The sequence below is a fragment of the Erpetoichthys calabaricus genome, chromosome 3, assembly GCF_900747795.2.
Source record: "Erpetoichthys calabaricus chromosome 3, fErpCal1.3, whole genome shotgun sequence".
Classification (NCBI taxonomy): Eukaryota; Metazoa; Chordata; class Cladistia; order Polypteriformes; family Polypteridae; genus Erpetoichthys; species Erpetoichthys calabaricus.
In genome coordinates, this window is record NC_041396.2 from 224,527,693 (window position 1) to 224,554,714 (window position 27,022).

The 27,022-nt window shown below is 38.6% G+C and overlaps 1 protein-coding gene across 3 annotated transcripts in view; it reads right to left on the minus strand.

Moving 5' to 3' along the window:
* usp45 (ubiquitin specific peptidase 45) overlaps window positions 1-27,022 on the minus strand; it is a 201,733-nt gene that overhangs the window by 88,936 nt on the left and 85,775 nt on the right. For all 3 annotated transcript variants that reach the window (XM_051925500.1, XM_051925499.1, XM_051925502.1), the window contains exon 6: window positions 5,116-5,261. In XM_051925500.1, coding sequence (XP_051781460.1) covers window positions 5,116-5,261 — 146 coding nt within the window. The remainder of the gene's footprint in view (window positions 1-5,115; window positions 5,262-27,022) is intronic.

Consider the following 27,022-nt stretch of genomic DNA (forward strand, 5'->3'; position numbering starts at 1 on the left):
TACCATTAATGACATGACTGTAATCACACAATTATAATAATATTAATAATAATGAATTAAACAACAGTAATGAAGATAAAAACAAATAGGACAATAATATCAAACAGCAATAAGAGAACACAAGTAGTAACAAAGATCAAAGATAACTGGCTGTAACAGTGGTAAACTCATAAATGGTATGTCAGTTTGAAAATATATGTTTTGAGGGCATTTGTAAAATTGTGTTATTGACTCTAGCTGACAATATGAGACTGAAGTGAATTCCAGAAATGAGGAGAACTATGACAGAATGCTCAAGCTCCCATAGAACAAAGTTTGATGTGTCATACAGAAAGTAAAACTGCAGATAAGGATCTGAGTGAGCGAGAGGAAGTGTATGTCAGTACAAGATCAGTGAGGTACAGAGGGGCAAGATTGTGGAGATCTTTAAATGTTAAGTGCAGTCTTTTGTATTGTATTCTGTAGTAAACAGTGAGCTAGTGACGTTGTGAGAGAATAGGTGTCATATGTTCAGTGGATTTAGAACAGATAATTAACCTAGCAGCAGATTTTATATAAGTTGTAAGCAACAGAAATGTTTTTTTTAGAGATGCCAAACAGAATAGCATTACAGAAATCTATACGTGAAGTGACTGAAGTATTAACCAATACTTCAATACTGTGTTGTGGGAGAACAGGACAAAGTCTAGAAATGTTTTGGAGATGGAAGAAGGCAGTCTGAGAAACGTTATTTATATGGGATGAAAAAGAAATGGTACGGTCTAGAATGAAATGAGATGACACTTATATACTGCCACCTAAATGTGTGGCCCACACAAATACTTTTAAAAATCAATTGTGCCAATTACATTGTTTTATCATATTCAGTATAAAAAAAGATATCCATATTTTTTAAAGATTATTTTATGTTATGTTGCAGTATGTTTCATCACATCTTTCTATCATTTTCAAACTAAGAAGGCAAATACAAAATTAAAACATCAACTAGGTGTAGCATTTCTGATGACTGGATACTAAAAGGCTATAAAGAATTCCAGTGAATTCAGAAAATATTCAAACTCTAATTTGGACAGTTTATCTCATTCTTCCTGACAGATCCTATCAAGCTCTGTAAGTTTGGATGGGAAGAACTGTTAAACTGGGTCACTCGAGGACAGTCAGTGACTTTCCTTGAAACTACTCCAGCATTGTCTTGGCTGTATGGTTTGGGTCATTGTCATGCTGAAACATGAACTATCGCTTTGAGGGTGTTTGCACTCTGAAGCAGGTTTTCTTCAATCACCTCTCTGCAACTGGCTGAATTTATGTTTCCCTCAATTCTGATCAACCTTGCTGCCTCTATGCACCCTCGTAGCATGATGCGGTCACCATCATGCTTCCATGTAGGGATGGTATGAAACAAGTGATGAGCAGTACCCGATCTACACCAGACATTATGCTTGGAGTTCTGCCCAAAGAGTTCAATTTTGTCTCATCTGACCAGAGTCCTTTAAATGCCATTTGGCAATCTCTAAGTATGCTGTCATATGATTTTTACTCAAGAGTGGCTTCCATCTAGTCACTCTATCATAAACCTTAAAGAGTGATGGACTGCTGCTGAGATGGTCATCCTTCTGACAGGTTCTCTCTTCTCAGATGATTTCTAAAACTCTGTTAGTGTGAAAATTTGGTTTTTCGTCCCTCCCTAACCAAGGCCCTTCTTGTCCAGTTTCTCAGTTTGGCTGTATGACCAACTCTAAGAAGAGTCCTGGTGATTTAAAATTTCTTCCACTAAACAATCATTGAGGCCAAAATGCTCCTGAGAATACTCTTGGTGTATACCTCACCGTAATATTATTACGGAGGCCTATAAAGAGTTCCTTGCATTTCATGGCTTTTTTTCCCTGACATGCAGTGTCAATTTTGGGGCTTTATATACACAGATGTGTGCCTTTCTAAACTGTGCCCTATCAATTCAGTCCATCACAGATGGACTCCAATCAACTTCTAGACACATCTCGAAGACAATTAAAGCAAACGGGATACAAATGACCACCATCTGGACTGCCACAGTAAAGGTTCTGAATACTTACATAAATGAAAGATTTCAGTTTTTGATTTTTAATAAATTTACAAACCCTTCTGAAAACATGCTTTAAACTTTGTCATTATGGGTTATTAAGTGTATGTGGATTGATGTGAAAAAAATAACAAATGTATACATTTAAAATTAAATCTGCAACACAATAAAGTGTGCAGGAGTCCGAGTACATTCTGTAGCTTTTATAAAAAAAAGGCAATAATGCAACAACACTGAAGCTTTCTAGCATACTATTGATGTAAATTAATTTGATATATTGTGTGTTCCTTAATATACATGTTTCAGATTTTCTTGCTATCCTTTTCTTTAATATCAAAACCCCACATACTTTCAGTGAACTACGTGCAATTTTATTTTTCTTCAGTTTCATTTTATTTATCTTCATCTACAACTCCATGTATTTCCTAAATCTGTTCAATAAACTCAAGGCTGTAGGAAGCCCAAGTCATTGTGTCAGTGTTGGTCACAAAAATTATTGCTGAACACACTTAGGCCCATTTGCATACTCACTTTCAACAGGGCAATCAAAGACTCCGTAATCAACCGTATCCAATTATTTCTGATCTGGCAGGACAATCAGAGCACCCATAGAAAACCTCATGCAGGTAAAGAGAGAACACACAAACCTACCATGGACACTGATAAGCTCAGTAAATTAAACATTGTCACCTAGGATTATGAAAAAGCAGCACTAAATACTGTGCCACTATGATGGTCTAAAATAATCTTGCTTTCCATAACAATTACATCAAGGCATCTTACTGATCACTATTTAATTTGCAACAACATGACTGAGAGCCAGAAATGACTACATGAATGAGAGCCAGCAATGTAAATTTACAGGCTTGTGTGATGACAGACCTAAAGGCAGGACCCTGAGGTCTAATATTGACAATCTCACTACCAACTCCTGTACATTCAGTAAGTTCGTTGGGAAGCTGGGTTAGAATCACCAAAGGATGGCCACTTCATCTGAAAATGTTCACACTCTAGAACCTACAGCAGGAAACCTTATAAGCTTACCTAGGAATATGAAATATAAGCTTGACCTGTTAGTCACAACAGCTTAAAAAAAAGAACATCCTCAAAACATGCTACCCCCTCTACTTAGTTGAACACAGTGCTGAAGAAAATCTATGTGCCCTTTGGAGGCCCTCCAAACTCCAGTCCAACAGTTCGGTAGAGGCACGTATATGCAGAGGCTCAGGGTGGATACAAGGGTGCCTAAAATATCAAAACAATCACTGCTTATTGTAGCTTACTTTTATAAAACCAAATAAGGTTGTTTGCTGGCTGGAAAAAAAAATATGTAAAAAAGTAGATAGGTGCACCTAAAAATATAATTAAGCATGATTATACAGTACATCAGAAGGCACAAATGTTTAAATGTCGGTGATACTGTGATTTCACAGAAATCATTTATCCTTTTTCTTCAAGTTTATTTAATGATCATGGTAATTGAAGTGTATCTTGGCAGCAACAGACAGGTAGTAGAAATCAAGCCTTTGTTATGTCAACACAAGGTAATGTAACCGTTTAATTAACAGTTCATAGCCAAGAAACAGTTACATGCATTCTTTATACTAAAGAATTACAATTAAGCAAACAAAACTGATCATCTGACAATCTAGTTGGATTAGGCAGGTCAATAAAATGCGTAGTTGGAAAAAGAGCTAACGAAAACTGTAGTGTGTTTAACTATGGAAAAGGGAACAGAAAAAGCAGTATAAAAATTAAAAACCTTTAATTCTGCTAACTACAGGTAGTCCTCAGGTTACGGACATCTGACCTACAACTTACAAACGAGGACGCAGCTGCAATGCATTCGCCTCAGTAACTGCTGCTCCATCATCTTCGGCCTGGGGATGATGCAAGCGGTGGTTGGAGGGGGACGATTTCACTGCTCGTGTCCCAAGGGCGGCTCCTGGCAGCAAGCAGTGACCTGTGGTCCATAGTCACTAGATGGATGGATGGATGGATGGATGGATGGATGGATGGATGGATAGATAGATAGATAGATAGATACTTTATTAATCCCAATGGGAAAGTCACATAAAGGGAATGTGTGCATCCTCGTGTGCAGGATGATGGTTCGCTGCCCGCCCACTATGCCACCGCAGCTACTGCTCCTGACTGGACGCAGGCTGGATGGAGCGGAGGGGGGCGTTTCACTGCCCACCCAGCACACACGGCTGGTAATGCTGCAAGTGGTGACCCGGTTGTGGCTGAACGGAGGCCATTGAGGGTGAACAGGGCGGCGGGGTTAGCATTGTAGTGTGCCTCGGATGGCTGCCTGTTGAATAGGGGTTGGGTGATACACTACCCGCCTTTGGCTGCACCGTGTTCGTTCTCGGTGGACGGACGCTGCAGGCAGCATACTGTAGTGGAGGTGACTATGTGGTGGGCGAGTGATGAACCCCCTCTTGCCAGCCCCAGTCATTCTCAATAGCAAGCCTGCTTGTACTGTTATGCACATAGCAGGAAGTTGTCTCTTGTCAGTACATCAGACGTGTTGACGGGTGCCTTCCTGCTGTGATAGCGTGTATAGCACTGTGCAGAAGAGCTCATCTTAACCTTTTGTCTTCACCCTTCAAGAATGTCTCTGAAACACAAATCTGATGCAAGTGCTGGTGATACGGTAAAGAAGAGGGAAACCATCACCATTGAAAATAAAGTAGAAATAATAAAAAGGTCAGAGAGAGGTGAAACTCCCTCATTCATTGGCAGAGCACTTGGTTACAGTCGGTCAACAATAGCATTTATTAAAATAATGTACCTGTTCCGACTTACATACAAATTCAACTTAAGTACAAACCTACAGTCCCTATCTCATACGTAACCCGGGGACTGCCTGTATACGAAAAGAATAATTTAGCAATGACTACAAAATACTAAAAGGTAACTGACAAATCGATTAAGAAAAAAAGTCATGTTTGTGGCTGTGCAAATGTTATTACAGGATTAAAAATAACTATAGCATAATACTGAATGTTAAGACAAAACAATAATATGTATATATGAAAATGAATTCTTACCTGCATAACTGCATTAAAGAAGCAGGTGTTCCCTAAATTACTAAGGCCTTTCACTGGTACCAATGTGCTACTGACTGGAATTCTCCCCTTAATGAGATCACTGCTTTCTGTTTCTCCTCGTATTTTAATTATTTTAGATGAGGAACCTGAAAAAAAAATATAGATCATATTTGTTTAAATAATAATACAAATACAAATCATAAGTGGTAATCTAATCATACATTTGTTAAGCAAACTGAGCACTGGTAGCCATTAAGACGTATCTGTCAATCTGATATATGCAGATAACTTCAATTTAACATTTGGATTGTTTGAATATATAGTAATAATTAAAATTCCTTTAAAAATTATATTACAAAAAATATCTTGCAACATCTGGAGAGAAATCTGATATAGATAGATAGATAGATAGATAGATAGATAGATAGATAGATAGATAGATAGATAGATAGATAGATAGATAGATACTTTATTAATCCCAATGGGAAATTCACATTCTTCAGCAGCAGCATACTGATACAATAAATAATATTAAATTAAAGAATGATAATAATACAGGTGAAAAAAAAAAACAGACAATAACTATGTATAATGTTAAATATTAACGTTTACCCCCCCTGCTGGAATTAAAGAGTCGCATAGTTTGGGGGAGGAACGATCTCCTCAATCTGTCTGTGGAGCAGGACAGTGACAGCAGTCTGTCGCTGAAGCTGCTCTTCTGTCTGGAGATGACATTATTTAGTGGATGCAGTGGATTCTCCATAATTGATAGGAGCCTGCTGAGCGCCCTTCGCTCTGCCACAGATGTTAAACTGTCCAGCTCCATGCCAACAATAGAGCCTGCCTTCCTCACCAGTTTGTCCAGACGTGAGGCGTCTTTCCTCTTAATGCTGCCTCCCCAGCACACCACTGCGTAGAAGAGGGCGCTCGCCACAACTGTTTGATAGAACATCTGCAGCATCTTATTGCAGATGTTGAAGGAAGCCAGCCTTCTAAGGAAGTATAACCGGCTTTGTCCTTTCTTGCACAGCGCATCAGTATTGGCAGTCCAGTCTAATTTATCATCCAGCTGCACTCCCAGATATTTATAGGTCTGCACCATCTGCACACAGTCACCTTTGATGATCACTGGGTCTATGAGGGGTCTGGGCCTCCTAAAATCCACCACCAGCTCCTTGGTTTTGCTGGTGTTCAGGTGTAGGTGGTTTGAGTCGGACCATTTAACAAAGTCATTGATTAGGTCCCTATACTCCTCCTCCAGCCCATTCCTGATACAGCCCACGATAGCAGTGTCATCAGCGAACTTTTGCACATGGCAGGACTCCGAGTTGTATTGGAAGTCCGATGTATATAGGCTGAACAGGACCGGAGAAAGTACAGTCCCTTGTGGCGCTCCTGTGTTGCTGACCACAATGTCAGACGTGCAGTTCCCAAGACGCACATACTGAGGTCTGTCTTTAAGATAGTCCATGATCCATGCCACCAGGTATGAATCTACTCCCATCTCTGTCAGCTTGTCCCTAAGGAGCAGAGGTTGGATTGTGTTGAAGGCGCTAGAGAAGTCTAGAAACATAATTCTTACAGCACCACTGCCTCTGTCCAAGTGAGAGAGGGATCGGTGTAGCATATAGATGATGGCATCTTCCGCTCCCACCTTCTCCTGATATGCAAACTGCAGAGGGTCAAGGGCGTGTTGAACCTGTGGCCTAAGGTGGTGAAGCAGCAGCCTCTCCATGGTCTTCATCACATGTGATGTCAGAGCAACAGGCCGAAAGTCATTCAGCTCACTAGGACGTGATACCTTTGGGACTGGGGTGATACAAGATGTTTTCCAAAGCCTCGGGACTCTCCCCTGTTCCAGGCTCAGGTTGAAGATGCGCTGTAGAGGACCCCCCAGCTCCGATGCACAGACCTTCAGCAGTCGTGGCGATACTCCATCTGGACCCGCTGCTTTGCTGGCACGAAGTCTCCTCAGCTCTCTGCTCACTTGCGCTGTTGTTATTATGGGTGGGGATGTTTTTCCTATGCTGGTATCAGCAGAAGGATGTGTGGAGGGTGCAGTACTCCGAGGTGAGAGTGAGAGTGGGTTAGGGTGGTCAAACCTGTTAAAAAAGTTGTTCATTTGGTTTGCTCTCTTCACGTCTCTCTCAATGGTGGTACCCCCGCTTCGAGCTGCAGCCAGTGATGATCTTCATCCCATCCCACACTTCCTTCATGCTGTTATTCTGCAACTTCTGCTCCAGCTTTCTCCTGTACTGCTCCTTCGCCGCCCTGAGTTGGACTCGGAGTTCCTTCTGCACGCGCTTGAGCTCATGCTGATCACCGTCTTTAAAAGCCCTTTTCTTCTGATTCAAAAGGCCCTTGATGTCACTTGTAATCCATGGCTTGTTGTTAGCATAGCAGCGTACTGTTCTTACTGGAACTACAATGTCCATACAGAAGTTGATGTAATCAGTAGTGCAGTCAACAACTTCCTCAATGTTCTCATTATGAGATCCCTGCAGGATATCCCAGTCTGTAGTTCCAAAAAGTTCTCTCAGAGTATTCTCAGCCTCCGGGGTCCACTTCCTGAATGATCGTGTGGTTACAGGTAGGACTCTAACTTTTGGTTTATAGTGAGGCTGAAGCTGAACCAGGTTATGATCTCCTTTCCCAAGCGCAGGCAGCGGGGTGGCGCTGTATGCGTCTTTAACGTTTGCATACAGTAAATCAATAGTCTTATTTCCCCGGGTGTTACAGTCCACATACTGGGAAAATGCAGGCAATGTTTTGTCCAGCGTCACATGGTTAAAGTCTCCAGCGATTAGCACAAGCGCCTCAGGGTGCTGCGTTTGTAACTTAGCTACAGCGGAATGGATGATGTCGCTCGCTGACTCCACGTCTGCCCGAGGAGGAATGTATACAATAACAACAATGACATGTCCAAACTCTCTGGGCAAATAGTAGGGACGTAAACTTACGGCCAACAGTTCGATATCCCTGCAGCAAGTGGAGATTTTGACGTTAACATGTCCAGAGTGACACCACCGTGTATTAACATAGAGAGCGAGTCCTCCTCCTTTGTGCTTACCACAGGTACTTGCATCTCTGTCCGCTCTAACTGTGCTAAACCCGGATAGCTCCACGTTGGCATTACTATTCTCTGTGGTTCCAGATGACAGCTGGCAGATTTTCCACTTGTACTATAGGACAGCAGTGAACCCAGCTGTGAAAGTTGCATGTTCTGTCTATTTTTGTTTCAAACCCTCTTCTATACAGACTTGCAAATAAATATGCCAATGAACACTGGGACCAAGTTTGGTTGGTACCTCCCTGCAACATGCCTTCCAGCAGTTCTACTGCATAATGATTACAACTGTTTATTACCATCTTGAAGATTCAGACACATTCATGTGGGGTTGGAGAACAAAATAAAGAAATGTAAAATAATCAGAAAGGTACACATTAGTACTGTAACTTTGCATTGTAATTGTTATAAATAATTATATTGGTAATTAAATCACTACATTCTTATGAATATATCTGTGTAGTTATTGCAAGTGATCCAATCTTTTCATATGATATATGGGTATAAACCACATATGTACTACATAATGAATGCAGTTAAGGTCCCACCCTTACATGCTTTTTATAAAAAAAAATAATAAGCAATATTTTCCAAGATCAAAATTAGGCGATACTGAACAATCACAAGCTGGAATTTGAGATAATGATAATGCACATATAAAAGACACTTTAATGTTAGATGAAAACAGTATTAAGACGAACAAAAACCACTTTTATCTTTAATTTTAAAGCTTTGAATACACCGAGTACATTCAATCACATTTCAATAAGTGAAAATTCCACTGTTTCTGAATCATACTGTAGTGACTTATTAGACAATTGACATAATCTATGTCAGAATATGCTCAACAAGATGTACAGTATACACAGTATATTTAAAGCACACATATAAGTTAACAGCAAATGACATAAAAAAGTCCTGTTTAACCCAAAGATTAGTGTTATTATCAGTCATCCTAATTTTTGCTTGCTCTTTACTGAAAAGAACACAGTAAAGGGATTAGATAGATAGATAGATAGATAGATAGATACTTTATTAATCCCGATGGGAAATTCACATAATTTACATGATTACAACAGGTGACAGTTGTTTAGAAGAACCAATAATATGAATATACTCATTTTTGTAATTTTAATTCAAACCCAACAAAAATAAAACCTTTCTTAACTTCTAAATGCCTTTCTGGAAGTTTTTATGTAGTTGGAACTTCATGCCAATCACCCAATAAACTGAGAGAACCATATTAAGCATTTAGGAAATTTCCTAAAAACCAATATGGCAGATTTCTCAAAACTAAAATTTGGTTACCTTTATGATGAACTGAGGTGTCTTCTTTATTGTTGTCAGTACATTATCTAATTTACTAGACATAATACCATTTTTTAAAGAAAAAGCAAAAATAACCAAAAACACAGTATTTAGAGAAAGCAATGTCCTATGGTACAGCAAAATAAATACATTTTCAATGCTTATTTGAACAGTTTAAAACACAACAGAAATGTAGACTGGTCAAAGTTTCAAAACATGCAGTATTCACTATGAACAATCTGATGAGATTGCAGGTAAAGTTTCCTTCTGATGGCTTTTCTATAAAGGTCATTTCCATGAAAGTAACACCGCACAGTGGCAGTGTACCACCATTTTTTTTCTCACCTAAACCGGCCTGCAGGTCCCTTGCAGTTATATAGATGACTAGCAAAATACCCGCGCTTCGCAGCGGAGAAGTAGTGTGTTAAAGAGGTTATGAAAAAAAAAGGAAACATTTTAAAAATAACGTAACATGATTGTCAATGTAATTGTGTTGTCATTGTTATGAGTGTTGCTGTGTTTTATATATATAAAATACACACACACACACATAAACATATATATACATATACATATACACATATATATATATATATATATACATATCTACATATACATATACACATATATATATATATATATATATATATATATATATACATATACACATCCACATATCAACATATATATATACACATATATACACACACACACGGTTTATGGGTGATGATTGTTTTACTCTTTTTATGTTTATTTTATTTTATTGTAGAATCAACTCCTATCTGCGCACAGCAGGGCAGCCGTGGGCGGATGCGTATGGTGTATTCACTCCATGTTATCGTGCATTGCGCTGTCAGTGGTATTTTGATAAAAGAATTTGAACAACATATAAGAAGCGTATAAATTATTAAACAGTAAAACATTAACATTTAAGAAGTAAAGTTACATTAAGTACTACTGCAGTGCCTTCGGGTATACCTCATTTTTTGTTTGCCCATTACATGGTTAAATGTATAAATTTTTTGGTGCACCTACCCGAGAACACGCGACATATAACAGAGCGTGGGAGAAGCATGGATTTTAAACACGCGTTGAGTTCATCTGCTGGTCTCCCTCATGGAATAACTGGTAATGTTTGACTAAAATCTACAGCGAGTAAAACGACATTACGTCCTATTTTTTTTTTTACGATCTCTGAGATCTTGCTTTTTTCGGTTCAAGGCTTCATAAGCTGTTTTATGTTGTATGGTGTACTTATCCCAAACCATCATCTTTGAATGTTGCAAGACTTTCGCCTTGTATGTAGATCGGGGTAATTACATTCATTGCATTCCTAGTCTGAATCACAATCTGATTGTATGGGTGGTTACCTGGCACTGTAGGGTTGCCACCCGTCCTTTAAAATACGGAATCGTGCCGCGTTTGAGAATGAAATTGCGCGTCCCGTTTTGAATCAATACTGGACGGGATTTATCCCGTATTTTTTTTATCATTTTTTTTTTAAAGCAGCGTCTCATGCAAATCATCCCACACGCATTTTATGAAGATGCCTCCTTTCCTACTTTGATTGGGTAATACTTGATGTCATCGTTAGTTTGATTGGTGTTTTTAACTGTCCAGTGAGGAGGGCGTGTCTTTGAAGTACAGTCTGCAAAGTGTTGGCACTGAGATGTGGCGTCAGCGCCATAGTTGAAGCCCCTAACGTTGCGGTCAGCAAGTCGGCTAACATCCGCCATGTGCCGTCTTTCAGTTGCGAGAAGCAGATCATAGAATGGTTGAAACTGTTGCCCCTAACGTTGCGCCACGGCGTGTGGTTCGTTTATACCTCCTGTCTTCTCATTAAACTTTTATCTCGCGAATATGTTATTGCAATCCGCAGCGGGAGCGTTTCTATAAACTTAATTTAAACTTACGTTTTACACTGTGCTTTGTTTCCCTTATGAACATGCCTGTATGCTTCACTCGCTCCGTTCTCAATTGTTTAATAAATTTTTTGCTCTTCGCTGTTTGCGGCTGTTCCTCCATTTCCCCCTACTTCGTTCTTTTATCTCGCGAATATGTTATTGCAATCCTTAACGGGAGCGTTTCAATAAACTGATTGAAAATAGTTTTGCATTTACCTTTTTAGTAAAAGGCGAGCTTTTAAGCCTGAGAAATCACCGCGTAAATGCACACGTTTAATTGGACATGTGTTAATATGTATGGTTACACAGTATTAAAAGACAGTGAACAACGTCAGTTACCTTTGTTCCCGCGTTTGATAAAAGGTGAGCTTTTAAGCCTGAGAAATCACCCCGTAAATGCACACGTTTAATTGCACATGTATTAATATGTATGCTTACACAGTATTAAAAGACAGTCAAAAATTAACGTCATTTACCTTCGTTCCCGCGTGTGACTCGTGCTGTAAATCTCTTCCTTGTTTTTAGTTCACGTGATTACGTAGGAGGCGTGATGACGCGATACGTGACTCCGCCTCCTCCATTACAGTGTATGGACAAAAAATATGTTCCAGTTATGACCATTACGCTTTGAATTTCGAAATGAAACCTGCCTAACTTTTGTAAGTAAGCTGTAAGGAATGAGCCTGCCAAATTTCAGCCTTCCACCTACACGGGAAGTTGGAGAATTAGTGATGAGTCAGTCAGTGAGTGAGTGAGTCAGTCAGTCAGTGAGGACTTTGCCTTTTATTATTATAGATTTGCTTTGCCTTCCTATACTATATAAAAGCTTCTTTTGACAGTCCGGGTCACAATTATTTATTTAAAATTGCACTTTGCCGAAGACCATTTGTCACACACCTCCCCCCTCAAGGCCGCTAGTTGCTTAGGATGGTGTGAGCTTATCACTGCACTAGAAAATAATAAAAACACTAAAACCTAACCATTCGAAAAAACAAAACACAAGCTCCCCATCTAAAAACAGGACATTAAAGAAAAATAATCTTAAAAGACAATAAAACCAGTAATAAATAAAGAGTCCATTAAAAGTTCCAAATCCTAAAATGTCATCTTCTGGCTTGAATTTTGGGTTAATTAAAAACAGCCTGGCACCTTTGTGAGTACTTTTTCAGTTTCAGAACACCTTGCAAAAACTATTTGTTCTGTATATATACACAATATATGGATAATATTTACACTTGTAGACAAGACTTCCTCCAAATGTAAAAACCCAGGGACAAACTAAAAACCAAGACGAAGATAAAGGTTGAGCATAAGAGGTTTAACCATTAACTTGCCAAAATATTCTGGTTACACAGAAAAAGAGAGAAGTAGTAGTACCTGGGATATCTTATTCATTTACTACAGTAAATGAGTTCTTCGTAAACAATATTTTATGCTCAAATGTTTTGTTGCTCCATTGCCTGATTTGGTGAGCATGTGCATTCTATGAAATGACTGAGATAGCAGTAAAAACTGAAAGATAAATTATCCTATTTTTAAAGGAGGATGTGCTGTCTGCAAAATACAGATTCATGAAAGATATTTAAGTATATTTAGTACACTAATAAAATTCACCAAATTCTCCTAGTCACTATAATATTTACAGAATACACATAAGTTGTTAGCAACAATAAAAGTAAAAATGAAGCCTAATATAAAGAGTGACTGAAAATAATTCAGTCAAAATTTGAATGCCTTTAGATAAAAGCTACATCTGGGACAGTAACTTAAGGTAAACAATGTTCACAGGGCCATCTGGTCAAAAACTGCAGGCAAAAACTAAACCAGAAGCATATGGAAAAGCAGATTTTTCCCTCCCCTCCAGCGGTATGTGATGGCAAATGTCAGAATGAAATCTGTCCACGCTTCACTGTGCTGTGCTTTGCAGCACCACCTGGTTCTTCTTGCTCAGCCACCAAATATGGACAGCACTGACACTGTGGACCATATCTCCAGGGCAAACTCAATAAACACATATGAATTCATTACTAAATGGCAAATTCACACAAGCGCAATGAAACTACATTAAGGTATACATGTAGAAATGTTAAATCTTTTAAAAAAATATTAAAATTTAACATAACTGAACAAAACTTGGGTACATATTAGCACTTGTACAATTTGAGGGAGTGTGATAAATTACACAGGGTAGATTAAATGTTGATGAAAACAGTGAAAATTCTTGTTGGACTGGCTAGGTGGCAAAAACATTTAATTTAAAGGAATATTCCACCCATAAATTAAATTTCTATATGTTACATACCCCATGTGGTTTGTAGCGATGACCAAAAAAAAAATGTTAATGCTATGTTTTCATGGAGAACAGACATAACAGCATTTCTTACAGAAAAGGATCATACAGTGAACAGTGCTGAACAATAGTAAACAATATCAAAAACATTCATGAAAAAATCTTATCTTACCCGTGTTGCATAATCTACATTTCAAGTCACCCAGTCATATATTCAACAACATGCAAAGCACATGCATTTTTTGCTAAAATATTGTTAAATAAGTAACTTCAGAAAATGAAGGTATTCCTCAAACAGGAAGCTCCTTCATATTGGGTTGTGCTTCTGAACTGAAGACACAACTCTTGACCAATGAATGAGGGGGAGAGACGGGTTGAGTTTAATTTTAACTGACTCCATGTTTAATGCTTTATCTGCAGACAGTTCAAATTCTTCTATTTTAAGTATACAATTATTTTAAAATGTTCATATAAAATCATTGGAATTTGGGACCGGTTTCTATATTGGTTTCCTATAGGGCCAATTTCAAAATCTTCTTCCTAACATATAAAGTTGGAAATGACTGATTGCTTAACAAAACATCAATGCAGAATGTTTCACAAAGTATACTATGAGCTAAAGATGCAGGAATTTTTTTAAATTCCTTTACGTTTATTCTACATTAATTTTGTAATTTCAGTGCATATTTACTTCATGATATATTTATTTATTTTATAATTACATGTTTTAATGTTAAAATTAATTATAAACAATTATGTGATTAATTGGTTAATTATTTTTAACCTGTTCCCAGCCCCAATAAATATATAATGCGGCTATGGACAAAGAAAGAAAGAAAGAAAGAAAGAAAGAAAGAAAGAAAGAAAGAAAGAAACTGCCATTGTTTCGCCTTTTAAAAAGGTTTATAGCGTTTTATAGTAATATATTCCTCAAAAATGTACATGGTATTTTGTTAGTTTTCTTCTAGATTGTTAATATTTGGCATTTAATTATATTCTTTCTTTGTAATTTATGATATCCATTCATTTTTGACAGTAAACTCTCAACTAACATACTGTGAAGAGAGACAAATATTTAGAGTTTTGAAATAATGTACAAATTTAAACAAAATGTACATATGCTTTCTATTTTCCTTACCAAAAAAATTTGCCAATAAACACATTCTAGAAGCATTTACTTTTACAAGCAACATGTAAAGCAAAAGACTATATCTTCACAAAGACTAAATTAGTTATAAAGAAATGTTATACTACACTATGTTTAGATGAGTTTCAACACATTTATCAGAAAAGAGAACAGAAGGCAAAAACAGGTAAATGTTAATCTGAAAAAGAAAGTTACAAACTCAGCATTTCAGATCTTGAAGCATCTTTGGCCACTAGGCATTTAATTTTCTTTCTCATTAATCATTTCCATTTTTCAGTGTGGGACAAAAACTATTGTTATCACTGCTGCAGATACTGTACATGCTAAAACACCCTTCACAACTAACTTTTTCAAATTCGGGAATATTATATTAGGTAATGTAAATAAACAGCATATTTTTCACTGTTTAATAACCACACTCATTTTTTTATTTAAATTTATGCTAGTTTCTTGACATGTTCAATGTAAACCTATGAAAATTGTGACCTTTATTTGATTAGAGATATCTGCCCATGATTACATACTATTTGCTGAAATATTAAAAACACAAGATACTAAAATTATTGTTAACTTTTGATTGTAACTGTTTTCTTTTCTGTGGTAGCATTTTTAAAGCTATTACCTAAGAGAAACAAATCAATATAAGAAAATAACCAATAAAACTCTTTATTTACTAGTCCAGCTTGCTATTCAGAGAAACATTTTAATTTCCCATACAAAGAATCCCAGCTGTGTTTTAAGAACATATAGGCCAACCTCTTCCTGAGGTCAAGCTTCCTTTTATTAATCCTCTGGTACTTCAGCTGAAGGCCTTGTTGATAAGAGCACTGTTAATAGATTTTCTTTATTTTCTAAGCTGTAGTTGTCCTACATTCAAAAATTCTTGCTGGGGCTCTTTTGTACTAAGGGCATATGGAAAAATATACAATAATCTCTCTCTAAAAACCTGGCCTTCAAGAAAAATGCAATTTTACCAGGTCCATAAGCAAGCTACAGTCCATTATATACAACAATGTGAAATGCTTTTTTATATTTTTAAACATTTGTATTGAACAATTCTGCTTTAACAACAGCAGCAGGTAATGCAAAGATCTAGAAGATATACCACAGTGTTTTCAGATTTTGCTTTTCCTGTTATAAACCTCTGTAAGAAGTCCATTAACAATTTGGAATAGATTATTTTGAAAGGGCCTTAAAATGAAAACTAAAACATTCTTTTTACCCATTTATAAGTAGTTTTGAAATAATGAGCTTAGACATGCTTAGTATAAATCATAAAAGGAAGCAATCTGAAAAGGTAATTCTTGTCTGTACTATTCATCAATGACATTCTTTCTTTGCAAAACAACCCAAATAAAGAAAAAGGGAAAAGGTGGGGATGCAACACAATGACATTAGACCAGAATAGCTGACTGAAGGAACATTCCTGTCATTATACATTTAAATATTTAATAACTGTTCTCACTTATTTACTCTGTTGTTATTTTTAATTTCTGTTCATTTACTTTTATTTTATCAACACAGAAGAACTGGTCACACACTTAATTATGGTAAATTGTGGTAGGTCATCCTAAGAAACCAATCCATATTAAAAAGTCTGGCCTTGCATACTGCTGGATATTTTGTGAACCTATCCTGTTTCACATCTTAGACAAATATTTTAAAAGCCTTTTAATAATAAGCAATAATAATAATAATAGTCAATTTTACAGAAGTACCCTACCCTTTTCACTTCATAAACAAGCAACAAAACAATTTTATAAGAAAAAACAAAGCACTATTCTAAACAAGACATTGCCATAGCAATCACTGAACAAGAAGCATGAGAGTATGACACACATAACTATGCTCTATCTTGTATTAGGGAAAGGGCACCTTTCTTTCACTGTTAGAGTTTAATGTCTTGATGTTTCATTGAATCCAGGAATAGAACGAATAAACAATGGCGAATAAAACAATAAGTTAAGGAATCATTAAATGTACAAAATTTTATTCATATTTTTGATTCATCAAAGCAGCCACCTTTTGCTGATGTATCAGCCAAATGGTGGTAACCCTTTTGATTCGGAATTCCAGTCACTCTGTTTAAGTCACCAACTCTGCCTCCAGCAAAATAACCCCGGACCATCATACTTCCTCCTCCATGTATGACAGTTGGTGTCGCACACCAAGGAACCATCCTTTCATCAAAATGACAGCGTACAAACACCAGTGTGATGAACTGAAGATTTCAAATTTTGATTCATTGGTCCACAAGACTTTCTTCCAGTCTGCAGTACTCCACAGCTGGTATTTCAAGGCCCTGTTTTGCCCTTTAAGGAATGGCTTCCTTAGTGCCACTCACCCTGTCAATCCTGAAGCACAAAGTCTCCTCTTCATAGCAGAAGCTGGGCTCATATGTCTGTTCAATGTTTCGAACTGTGCTCCACGCTCCATTCTCAGTATGCATGTCTGCTTAGTGTTTCAAATTATGCTTCATGTCATTGTGCATGTCTGCTCAGTGTTTCAGACCATGCTCCATTCTCAGTGCACGTCTGCTCAGTGTTTCAAACCGCACTCCATTTTCAGTGTGCATGCCTGCTCAGTGTTTTGAACCATACTTCATTCTCAGCGTGCAGGTCTGCTCCGTGTTTCAGGCCATGCTCCATGCTCTATTCTCAGTGCACAAGTCAGCTTGCTGTTTTGAATCCTTATTCATTGAGCATTGTTTGAACTACGTAGGGCATCACCAAATTTCAAAAACTTGATTGAAGTGTCAGACGAAATGAATGTTTGTGGATCATCAATACATTTTAAATGATTGTGCCCGATAATACTTAAGTGTCAAGAAACACAACACTAAATTATACATCTTACAAATTCTGACTCATACAATGCATAACACGGTAAAGAAGAGCTTTAGTAATACGGGAAATGACACCTTTGTCACCATAATACTCTCTTCTCATAAATATCCCCTCCGTTGTCTCTTATCATTAATTTATATGTACATTTATGTAAATGTGCATCTTGTTTCATGTATATAACAAAGCAAAACATGTGACTGACAATTTCAGTTGTTTTTATGGCCAATGACTGTGGGTTTAGCGGTTTAAATTATTAAATTTTAAATCAATCATGTTGAATTTGTTTTTACTTTGGTTGTTATTGGGGGTAACACAGTAAATGTGTTAGCGACTGGTATTGTGCTTATGTAACTGAAAGACTGGTTAGGAAGGGTACGGACAGGAAAACTATCATTTTTATTTAAGGAAATATTTTATTATTATGCTGTGCTTTGACTAAGATGACTTGTTGCTGGCAGAGTCAAATGCTTTTTTTGAAAGAAGGTCCTGCTCTTTGTTGCCGCTACACTTCAGTGGATCTTCAATGCTGACCTCTGTAGGAATGGCTGAGTTCTCTTTTCACCACAAAGGCATCTACAGTGCCTACTGTGTGTTTGAATGATAGTTGTAATTAGTCATGCAGCATGTACTTTTACTCACATTATACTTTACATACACAGTAGATATCAACTATAGAGTGTGGATCACTTAATACTAACAGTGCTCACCTTGGAGTATCCCGTGTGTGTGATAAGCCATGTCTTTCACCCTCTTTGATATATTCTGGATTTTCACATTTGAATTTTGGGTCCAGCAGAGCAAATTCATCCTGATCTGCCACAGTGGGCTTGTTATCCTTTACAATGGTGGAATTTGTAAATGCCAAGTGGCAATGAATAGATTATACTAGCCAACCCGCGGCGTAGCATACGCCGCATAATTATGTATTAATGGGTGAACACTTCCTGAAAGACACAGTTGTCCAAATGGGGTTGGTTTTGAGGATACGACTGTAGGTGAATGAAAAGATGTAACTCTGGAGAGGGCAACATACAATACAGCATTTTACACGCTGCATACAGCGACTCACATCGAAGTATAGACACTGCTAAGACCATGGGATACCCCTCGCAAACTGTTTAACACGCTGCATACAGCGATTCACATCCGCGACAAACAAATTGTTTTACACGCTGCATACGGCGATTCACATCCGCGACAAATATGATTCTTCTTAGATGGTGCTGGCGCATCCACCCTCGCTCTCAAAGCATACACACTGCCTGGTCATGTGCCTGCTCGCAAGAGCAACTAACAGAGACCCGCCCACCAACTGTAAGACCATGGGATACCCCTCGCAAACTGTTCTACACGCTGCATACAGCGATTCACATCTGCGACAAACAAACTGTTTTACACGCTGCATACAGCGATTCACGTCCGCGACATGATTTTTCTTAGATGGTCCTGTCGCGTCCACCTTCGCACTCGAAGCATATACACTGCCTGTTCATGTGCCCGGTCGCAAGAGCAACTGACAGAGACCCGCCCACCAACTCTAAGACCATGGGATACCCTTTGGAAACTGTTTTACACGCTGCATACAGCGATTCACATCAGCGACAAACAAACTGTTTTACACGCCGCATACAGCTATTCACATCCGTGACAAACATGCCTCTTCTTAGATAGTCCTGCCGCGTCCACCCTCGTTCTCGAAGCATACACACCGCCTGGTCATGTGACCGCTCGCAAGAGAAACTCACGGAGACCCGCCCACCAACTCTAAGACCATGGCGTGTTTGCGATGGTGGATGCGGTCGTGCGTCATAACCAAAAAGAATACAGTGGAACCTTGGTTCACGACCATAATTCATTCCAAAACTCTGGTCGTAAACCGATTTGGTCGTGAACCGAAGCAATTTCTCCCATAGGATTGTATGTAAATACAATTAATCAGTTCCAGACTGCACGAACTGTATGTAAATATATATTTTAAGTTTTTAAGCACAAATATAGTTAATTAAACCATAGAATGCACAACATAATAGTAAACTAAATATAAAAACATTAAATAACACTGAGAAAACCTTGAACAACAGAGAAAACTAACACTGCAATAGTTTGCGCTATAGCGCTACCAACCGCTGGCTAAAAACACTTTTTTTTTTTTAATGAGTTTTAAGCACAGGGAAAAAAATGAACGTTTGAAAAAATCCGTAATTTAATAAACCACCAAGAAAAGTAATATTGCAACAATGCACACTACGAACCAATTGCTGTAAACAGAAGTGAAAACAAAATCAAGCCCAGTGCATTCTTTAACTGCCTTCCTACCTTATGAGTCCAGCCCCCTCTGTCTCGCGCTGCCTGTGTGTGTGCGTCTGTCTCTCTCTCGGGCTGCCTGTGTGTGTACCTCTGTCTCTCTCTGGCGCTGCCTGTGTGTGTGCGCGGCTCTCTCTCGCGCTGCCTGTGTGTGTGTGCCTCTGTCTCTCTCTGGCACTGCCTGTGTGTGCTCTCTCTCTCTCGCTGCCTGTGTGTGTGCGCGGCTCTCTCTCTCGCGCTGCCTGTGTGTGTGCGCAGCTCTCTCTCTCTCGCGCTGCCTGTGTGTGTGCCTCTGTCTCAGCCTGTGTGTGTGCGCGGCTCTCTCTCTTGCGCTGCCTGTGTGTGTGTGTCTCTGTCTCTTTCTGGCGCTGCCTGTGTGTGTGCGCGGCTCTCTCTCGCGCTGCCTCTGTGTGAACCGAGGTTCCACTGAGGTTGACTAATGAAAAGTGAACGTGGCTCAGAGGTGCATGTGGAGTCTAGCAGAGACGAACGTGAATGACGCCCGGTGTTGTGAGTTGCTGCGTCCGAGTTGGTGGGCGTGGCTCTGCGAGTTGTCGTCGTATCCAATGTTCTTAGAGTTGGTTGGCGTGGCTGTCTTGCGTGCTTTCCATGGGTGGCTACTTGTCGGCGGCTTAGTGAATTATATATATATAGATGAATTACTGTAAATACATGAGCTGCCTTCCACAAATTAGTAATCGCATTTTTGATGGCAATTCTAAGTGGAAATGATTCCAGAAAAGATCTCTTAAGCGATTCTTCCAAAGTATCTTTCAAGATTATTGTGTCAATTTAGGTAATAAATATATCCCACTTGATCATTTTTTAAGGCTATTCTTCCATCCAACTTGAACCTAGGGTTCAAATACACAGAGAATACAATAAGCAACAGCCTTAGTCAGTGGAGCCACAGGACGGCATGATCAGCACTTGTGACAGATTTGACTGTGAAGGTATCATTTCTTTGTAGCGAATTTGTTAATTTTGAGCTAAACAAAATATTATGAAGCATTAATAATTATAAAGAGTATTAATAATTGAAATATCTTATTACTTGACAGAATAATGTCTGTTAATTTAAGGATTTCATCTTCTTTCTCAAATGTGCTCGCCTATATTATGGCAAAGTAGAGGGTTAAGCCTTTATTTACCTAAGACAGATATCAATTGGTTGCAATTAGTGCAGAATGCAGCAGTAAGAATCTTAACTACAAAAAGAAAATTTCAGCACATCTAACCAGTTTTAGTGTCATTATATTGGGTGCCTGTGTCATTCAGAATTGGCTTTAAAATACTTCTAATGGTTTATAAAGCCTTAAATAATCTTGCTCCGTTCAATATTTTGGAATGTCTGTCTCACTACACTCCAAGTCGTATTCTCAGATCCTCAAATGGTGGTCTGTTTAGTATTCCTAGAACAATGCTTAATAGAGGTGGTGAGGTGCACATTTGCTGTTATGCACCTAAAATATGGTATACCTTACCTATAGAAATTCACTAACAAGCTAATTCTGTGTAACATTTTAAAAAAACTGCTAAAAACTCATTACTTTAATATGTTTTTTGCAGCTACATTTTAGTTGTATTCCCAATAGAATATATGGGCATAGAATCTGCAATCTGTACTAATCCCCACTATTCTCTGTTGGTTTCTCTGGTTCTTCTGTGGTGGCGATCTGTGCCTCCACAACCTAGTCTAGGCACCATGCAGTCCCCTGAGATGATGGAATGAAGGTGGGTGTCTCCATCAAATCCTATCATGTGAATCATGAAATCTACGAGGTTTGATTTAGGAATAATAATGTTAGGTAGAATGTCCAGTGGAGGCTGGGCAGACTACTGGCCTTGGAACCCCTGCAGATTTTTTTTTTCTCCAGCCTAAATGGAGCTTTTTTTGTTTTGTTTTTATGTCCTCCCAGCCACCTGACCTTACCTTGTTGTCTTGTTATTTATTCTTAAATATTACTGCTTATTTTTAATTATTTTCTCTTCTTGTAACTTTCTCTTTGTCATTTTGCAAAGCACTTTGGACTACATTTCTGTATGAAAATGTGCTACATAAATGACTTGTTGTTTATTTTCCATCTACTTGGTTTTGAATAAGTCAAACAAAGAAAATATTTCAGGACAAAGGCTTGTTTTCAAACGATGGTCAATTAAGTCTCATCTCAAAAAAGATGAGAGCTAGTTGTTCTGCCCCACATATTGCTGATCCAGAAATTTTCAAATAGGAAATATTGTGTTGTTGAAGAAGAGTCCACTATCACGCAATAAATGGCCTATGGGATTAGTCACCTTGGTATTCCCTAGTGAATAGCTGAAATGAGTTTCCTCCGCAGGGTGTCTGGGCTTTCCCTTAAAGATAGGGTGAGAAGCTCAGTCATCCGGGAGGGGCTCAGAGTAGAGCCGCTGCTCCTCCGCATCGAGTGGAGTCCGATGAGGTGGCTTGGGCATCTGATCAGGATGCCTCCTGGACGCCTCCCTGGTGAGGTGTTCCGGGCACGTCTAACCGGGAGGAGGCCCCAGGGAAGACCCAGGACACGCTGGAGGGACTATGTCTCTCGGCTGGCCTGGGAACGCCTTGGGATTCTCCCGGAAGAGCTAGAAGAAGTGGCCGGGGAGAGGGAAGTCTGGGCATCTCTGCTCAAGCTGCTGCCCCCGCGACCTGACCTCGGATAAGCGGAAGAGGATGGATGGATGGATGGTATTCCCTAGTAGTGATGGTACTGAACAAAAAGTAGAAGTTAAGACTGCCTCTTCAAGGCATCTCCAGAAACTCTATCAGGCCTAATCACAAAAGTCTTTCTACTAGAAAATGGATAAGTTAACACAATGTTTGCCTATATGTACTGTTTATTGATATGTTATTATATCAGATGGGGAGTGTTCTGCCCCACATATTGTTAGCTGTGCTCCCCCTTCATCTTGTCATTTATTAACACATCTGTCAGTCACGTCCCACACTCACAGTGGTGTCATAAATGTCTATGAAACTCACGTAAAGCATGTAGGTCCCATAAAAACATTTGAATACAATACACCCCATGTGTCTCACGTAGGCACCCCTTTATCTCTTGTTTCGGTCATGTCCGAAGCATATCTTTAAGGTATATAAACCCCTGGATCTGGTTAGTTGTGGTACGCAGCAATCTGAACCTCTGTCTACACGCTTCTCTTTGTCTTGATCCAACCGTGGAAATCACTCACCTTCTAAGTGTCTTTTAAAGCTTTATTGTTTAATGTACAGTACACTGCCTGCTATGTATCACTTTGTGAATCATTATTTATTGTCTTTGGTTCTACACGTGTAAATGCCTGTATGTTTCTTTTGTATATATTTCAGTTTACAATGAGGTTCGTCCAGTAAAAGCCTTCAAGGAAGCTCACCCCTTGTCGTTTTTATGTGGATGTGCTGAGTTGTTTAAGCTCTCTGCGGCTGCGTTGCACGGACAGCGCGGAGTGAGGCAGAAAACTAATGTTAATAATAATAATAATAATAAGAGCAATGATACTATGTAAAAGGGGTATATTTATTAAAAGAACTAGGGCTCCATGCTTATCTGTTGCTAATCGTATATTACATTCCGACTGTAGGTGTTAGTTACATTTTTTTTGATAACAGACACTGGAAGATGCTGGCAACCCCTTCTTTTTATTGCCAATCCATAGCAGTGAAAAATAAAAGTAATAAAAGTTTAACAGACATCATTGAATTTGACCATGAGTTTGTGTTACATTAATGAAAATGGCCAGGAGATGTCACTAGAGAGGTGAGTTTCAAATGCTTTGAAGCTTTGACATCATTTCCGAAACAATTGCTTCAAATGTTTCGATGCCTTGTGAGGCTTCACTCAGCCCATCACTATCTTTTCCAACTCTTCTTTAAGACAGACAGAGGGTTTTTAATTAATCATCAGAAGCTGTGACACCAGTGTAAATTGTTTGCTTCAACTTGGAAGGTTTAATTTACTTTATTTGCTGCAGAACATCTGTAGGTTATAACCTATTAGTTGTTCCCTAAAGAAGGCCCATTTGTAACACTCTGTTATTTCCTTTATTCAAGTTTTTTGCTAACCTAAACTTTAAATTTAAACCTCTGGCTGTTCACTGCTTATCTTTTCACCATTTTAGGTCATTCATTGCATTTCAACTGATTACATTTGAAGAAAAACTGGAAAAACTGAGCAGAGGTGTATGTGGCAATTACTGGCTTAACATGTAGACTGACCGAGAGAGCTGTTGCAATCACTATTCAATAAACATTTACCATTTTCCATTCACTTAGCTTCTCTCAAGTAATTTTTAATAAAACAATTTTATTTAAAGTTACTTATTTTACATAGATTGCAAATTGCAAAGGAAACCTTCAAGTGTGTGCATTCATGTGGTTTATGATGAAACAATAACATCTTGACCATAGTGGTTTACTTTGCATAGCTTCTTCCAGAATTAAAATTATTAAATAATTGCCTGGTGTCATTGTGTACTTACTGAAAGATCCATTTATACCATGGTTACTGTAGATTTGTTTTTGTTTGTAAATAGCAAAGCTAGAGAGTACAAAGTTTCTCTCAATGATGGTGTGTTTGAAACTGCAAAACAGTGGAATGGTGGTGACACAAGCTGGTTTTCTACATAAAAAATGTGTTTCACCACCAAGGACATGTGCCTGCATTAGTGCCTGAGGTGATTAAAACACATGTCCATAGCATTTGGTCCATCATACTGATCAGGGCTCTATATAGAGAATATAAGCAACCTGATCAAACAAAAATATAATGTTAAAAGTTTCTGAACTGGTGCGCCATGGAAATAACAGTGTAGTTCCCCTGGGTCCAGACCAGAGACAGATACGCTCCTCAGGTGGTTGAGACCCATCTGAGGAGGATGGGATTACCTGGAGAAGCCGACATGAAGACAGCTCTGTGAACACCATTTTGCAGATACAGCAATAAGAGAGTACATTAGCAGCCGGGGGACATGTCAGAGGTCTATCTGCCTGTGTGCGTGTTCTCCAGCGACTCTCGCATACGAGTTGCCTCTGACCCTGGCTCAGTGGAGTGAGGCAAAGGGAAAAAGCAGTTAGTGGGTACTTTGAACGCATTCTCTGTGTTGGCGAACTGCAATTTCCTAGCTGCTTTTTTGCCGCCCCCTGTCCTGCCCCTTTGGACAGTTTAGCATGTCTAAGAGATTTAATACTTTTTTGGGGGTGTGCCTTGGGACTTTTTGGGTGCAAAAAAGTGTGCCACCACAGAAAAAATGTTGGAGAACATTGCTCTACACCTTTGCTCCTGGCACAATAAAAAAGATCTCCATAGCAGCTCTCTTACTTAAAAACTGACACTGTGCATTACTTGGATGGTTATGTTGCATTCTTTGCATAAATTAGTGAAGATAGTGAAGGGGTAATCATTACACTTCTGTTTTGTAGAATTGTATCATTATATTAGGGCAGTCAGCACTGTAAGCTACCTGGCAGACATGGCGAGTTAAACACAGAGGTACTAGAGACATATTTTGGCTTTAGTGCCACTCAAAGATAACTTATTTAGCACTTATGTGATATGGCATTGATTTCATCTTCTTACAGAAACATGAAGTGGGGAAAAAAAAAGCGCAATTTTTACCTTTGCAAATTTTCTTTATTGCACCAAGGCTGCCATAAACACCCCCTTTCCTCTCACTTGCCTGCGCCTATGTCAGTATGTATAAATCAAGAAAATGAACACCAGTGCTACATATTGACGTGTGGTGTATTGTTGTGAGCCATGTAAGATGAAATGTTAAACCTTTAAATGAAAATTTTATTTCATAAAATTTTTAAAGGTAGTATATAAATGGATGGATTTGTATGTATTTCTTTAGGTACACACTTAATCTATTTGTATTGTAACACCCACAACCAGTCAGAGAGGAGCAACACCAGTACATGTTTCAAGAGTTTGAAACTGATGAGATTTTATTGATTGCTTCCCAGTTAAACTCCCAAAGCTCTAGCTGTGAAAGACACCTCAACCTTTCTACTTGCAATCAGACTCATGACTCTTTTACACTGCTTGTTTTCCGCTTCAGCCCCAAAGTACAGTGCTCTTTGACTTTTGTTCCCCTCTAGTACATCATTAACTCTGCGCGGTTTCCACACACCATGCTGCTCCTTCTCCTCCCCACACATGCCGCTACTGCTCAGTGTTCTCCTCCTCTCAGTTCTCAGTGCCAAAAAAAACAAGCACACCTTCCAGCACTTTCCATCCTTTCTTCTGGGACCTACTCCTCCCAATGAGGTGTTTAATTAGCAGTTTGCACTGCACCGTCTGCAAACACAGTGCTCAGTAACAGTATGGCCCCATGGCTCTGATTCTCTAGCCAGATCATTAGAGTATTATTGCTTCATAATTTAAAATTATATATATATATATATATATATATATATATATATATATATATATATATATATACACACACACTGTATATATTATATTTCTCTATATATTTGTATCTATCTATTGTTATATACATGCACAACAGAGACAGCTTAAGGGCTAAGGTGATGGTAATAACTCACTGAACCAGGGGTTGGCACTGTGGTTTAACTGCCTGCTCTCTTCCTCCCTATGCAGAACAGAAGCCTAACCGCGACTCCAGTGCTGATGTCACTTCCATTGCCCACCCTCCTGGACCCTTCCCTTCCTGTTAAAGACCTATATAATCAAGACGGACACTATCCTACTTCAGTTCTGTTTTGAACTCACATCTGTAAAGACTTCTCCACATTGATTTATGTGCTGAAAACTATTATATGGGGTTTGCCCAGGGTGGTGCTCCCCAAATCTTTAACTCTGACGTGTCTCCTCTTTTACAAAATATCTCTCTATTATATAAAAAAATCTTGGGACGAGATGAGACATTTCACTTCTTTGTTGAAATATCAATGGCCAAATGAGGATAATAGGAAGACAAGTAAGCTCAACAACAAAAATAAGAAGGAAGCAGTAACAACTGTGAATATTAAAAACACTTGTCCAGCAACTGACCCTATTCTAT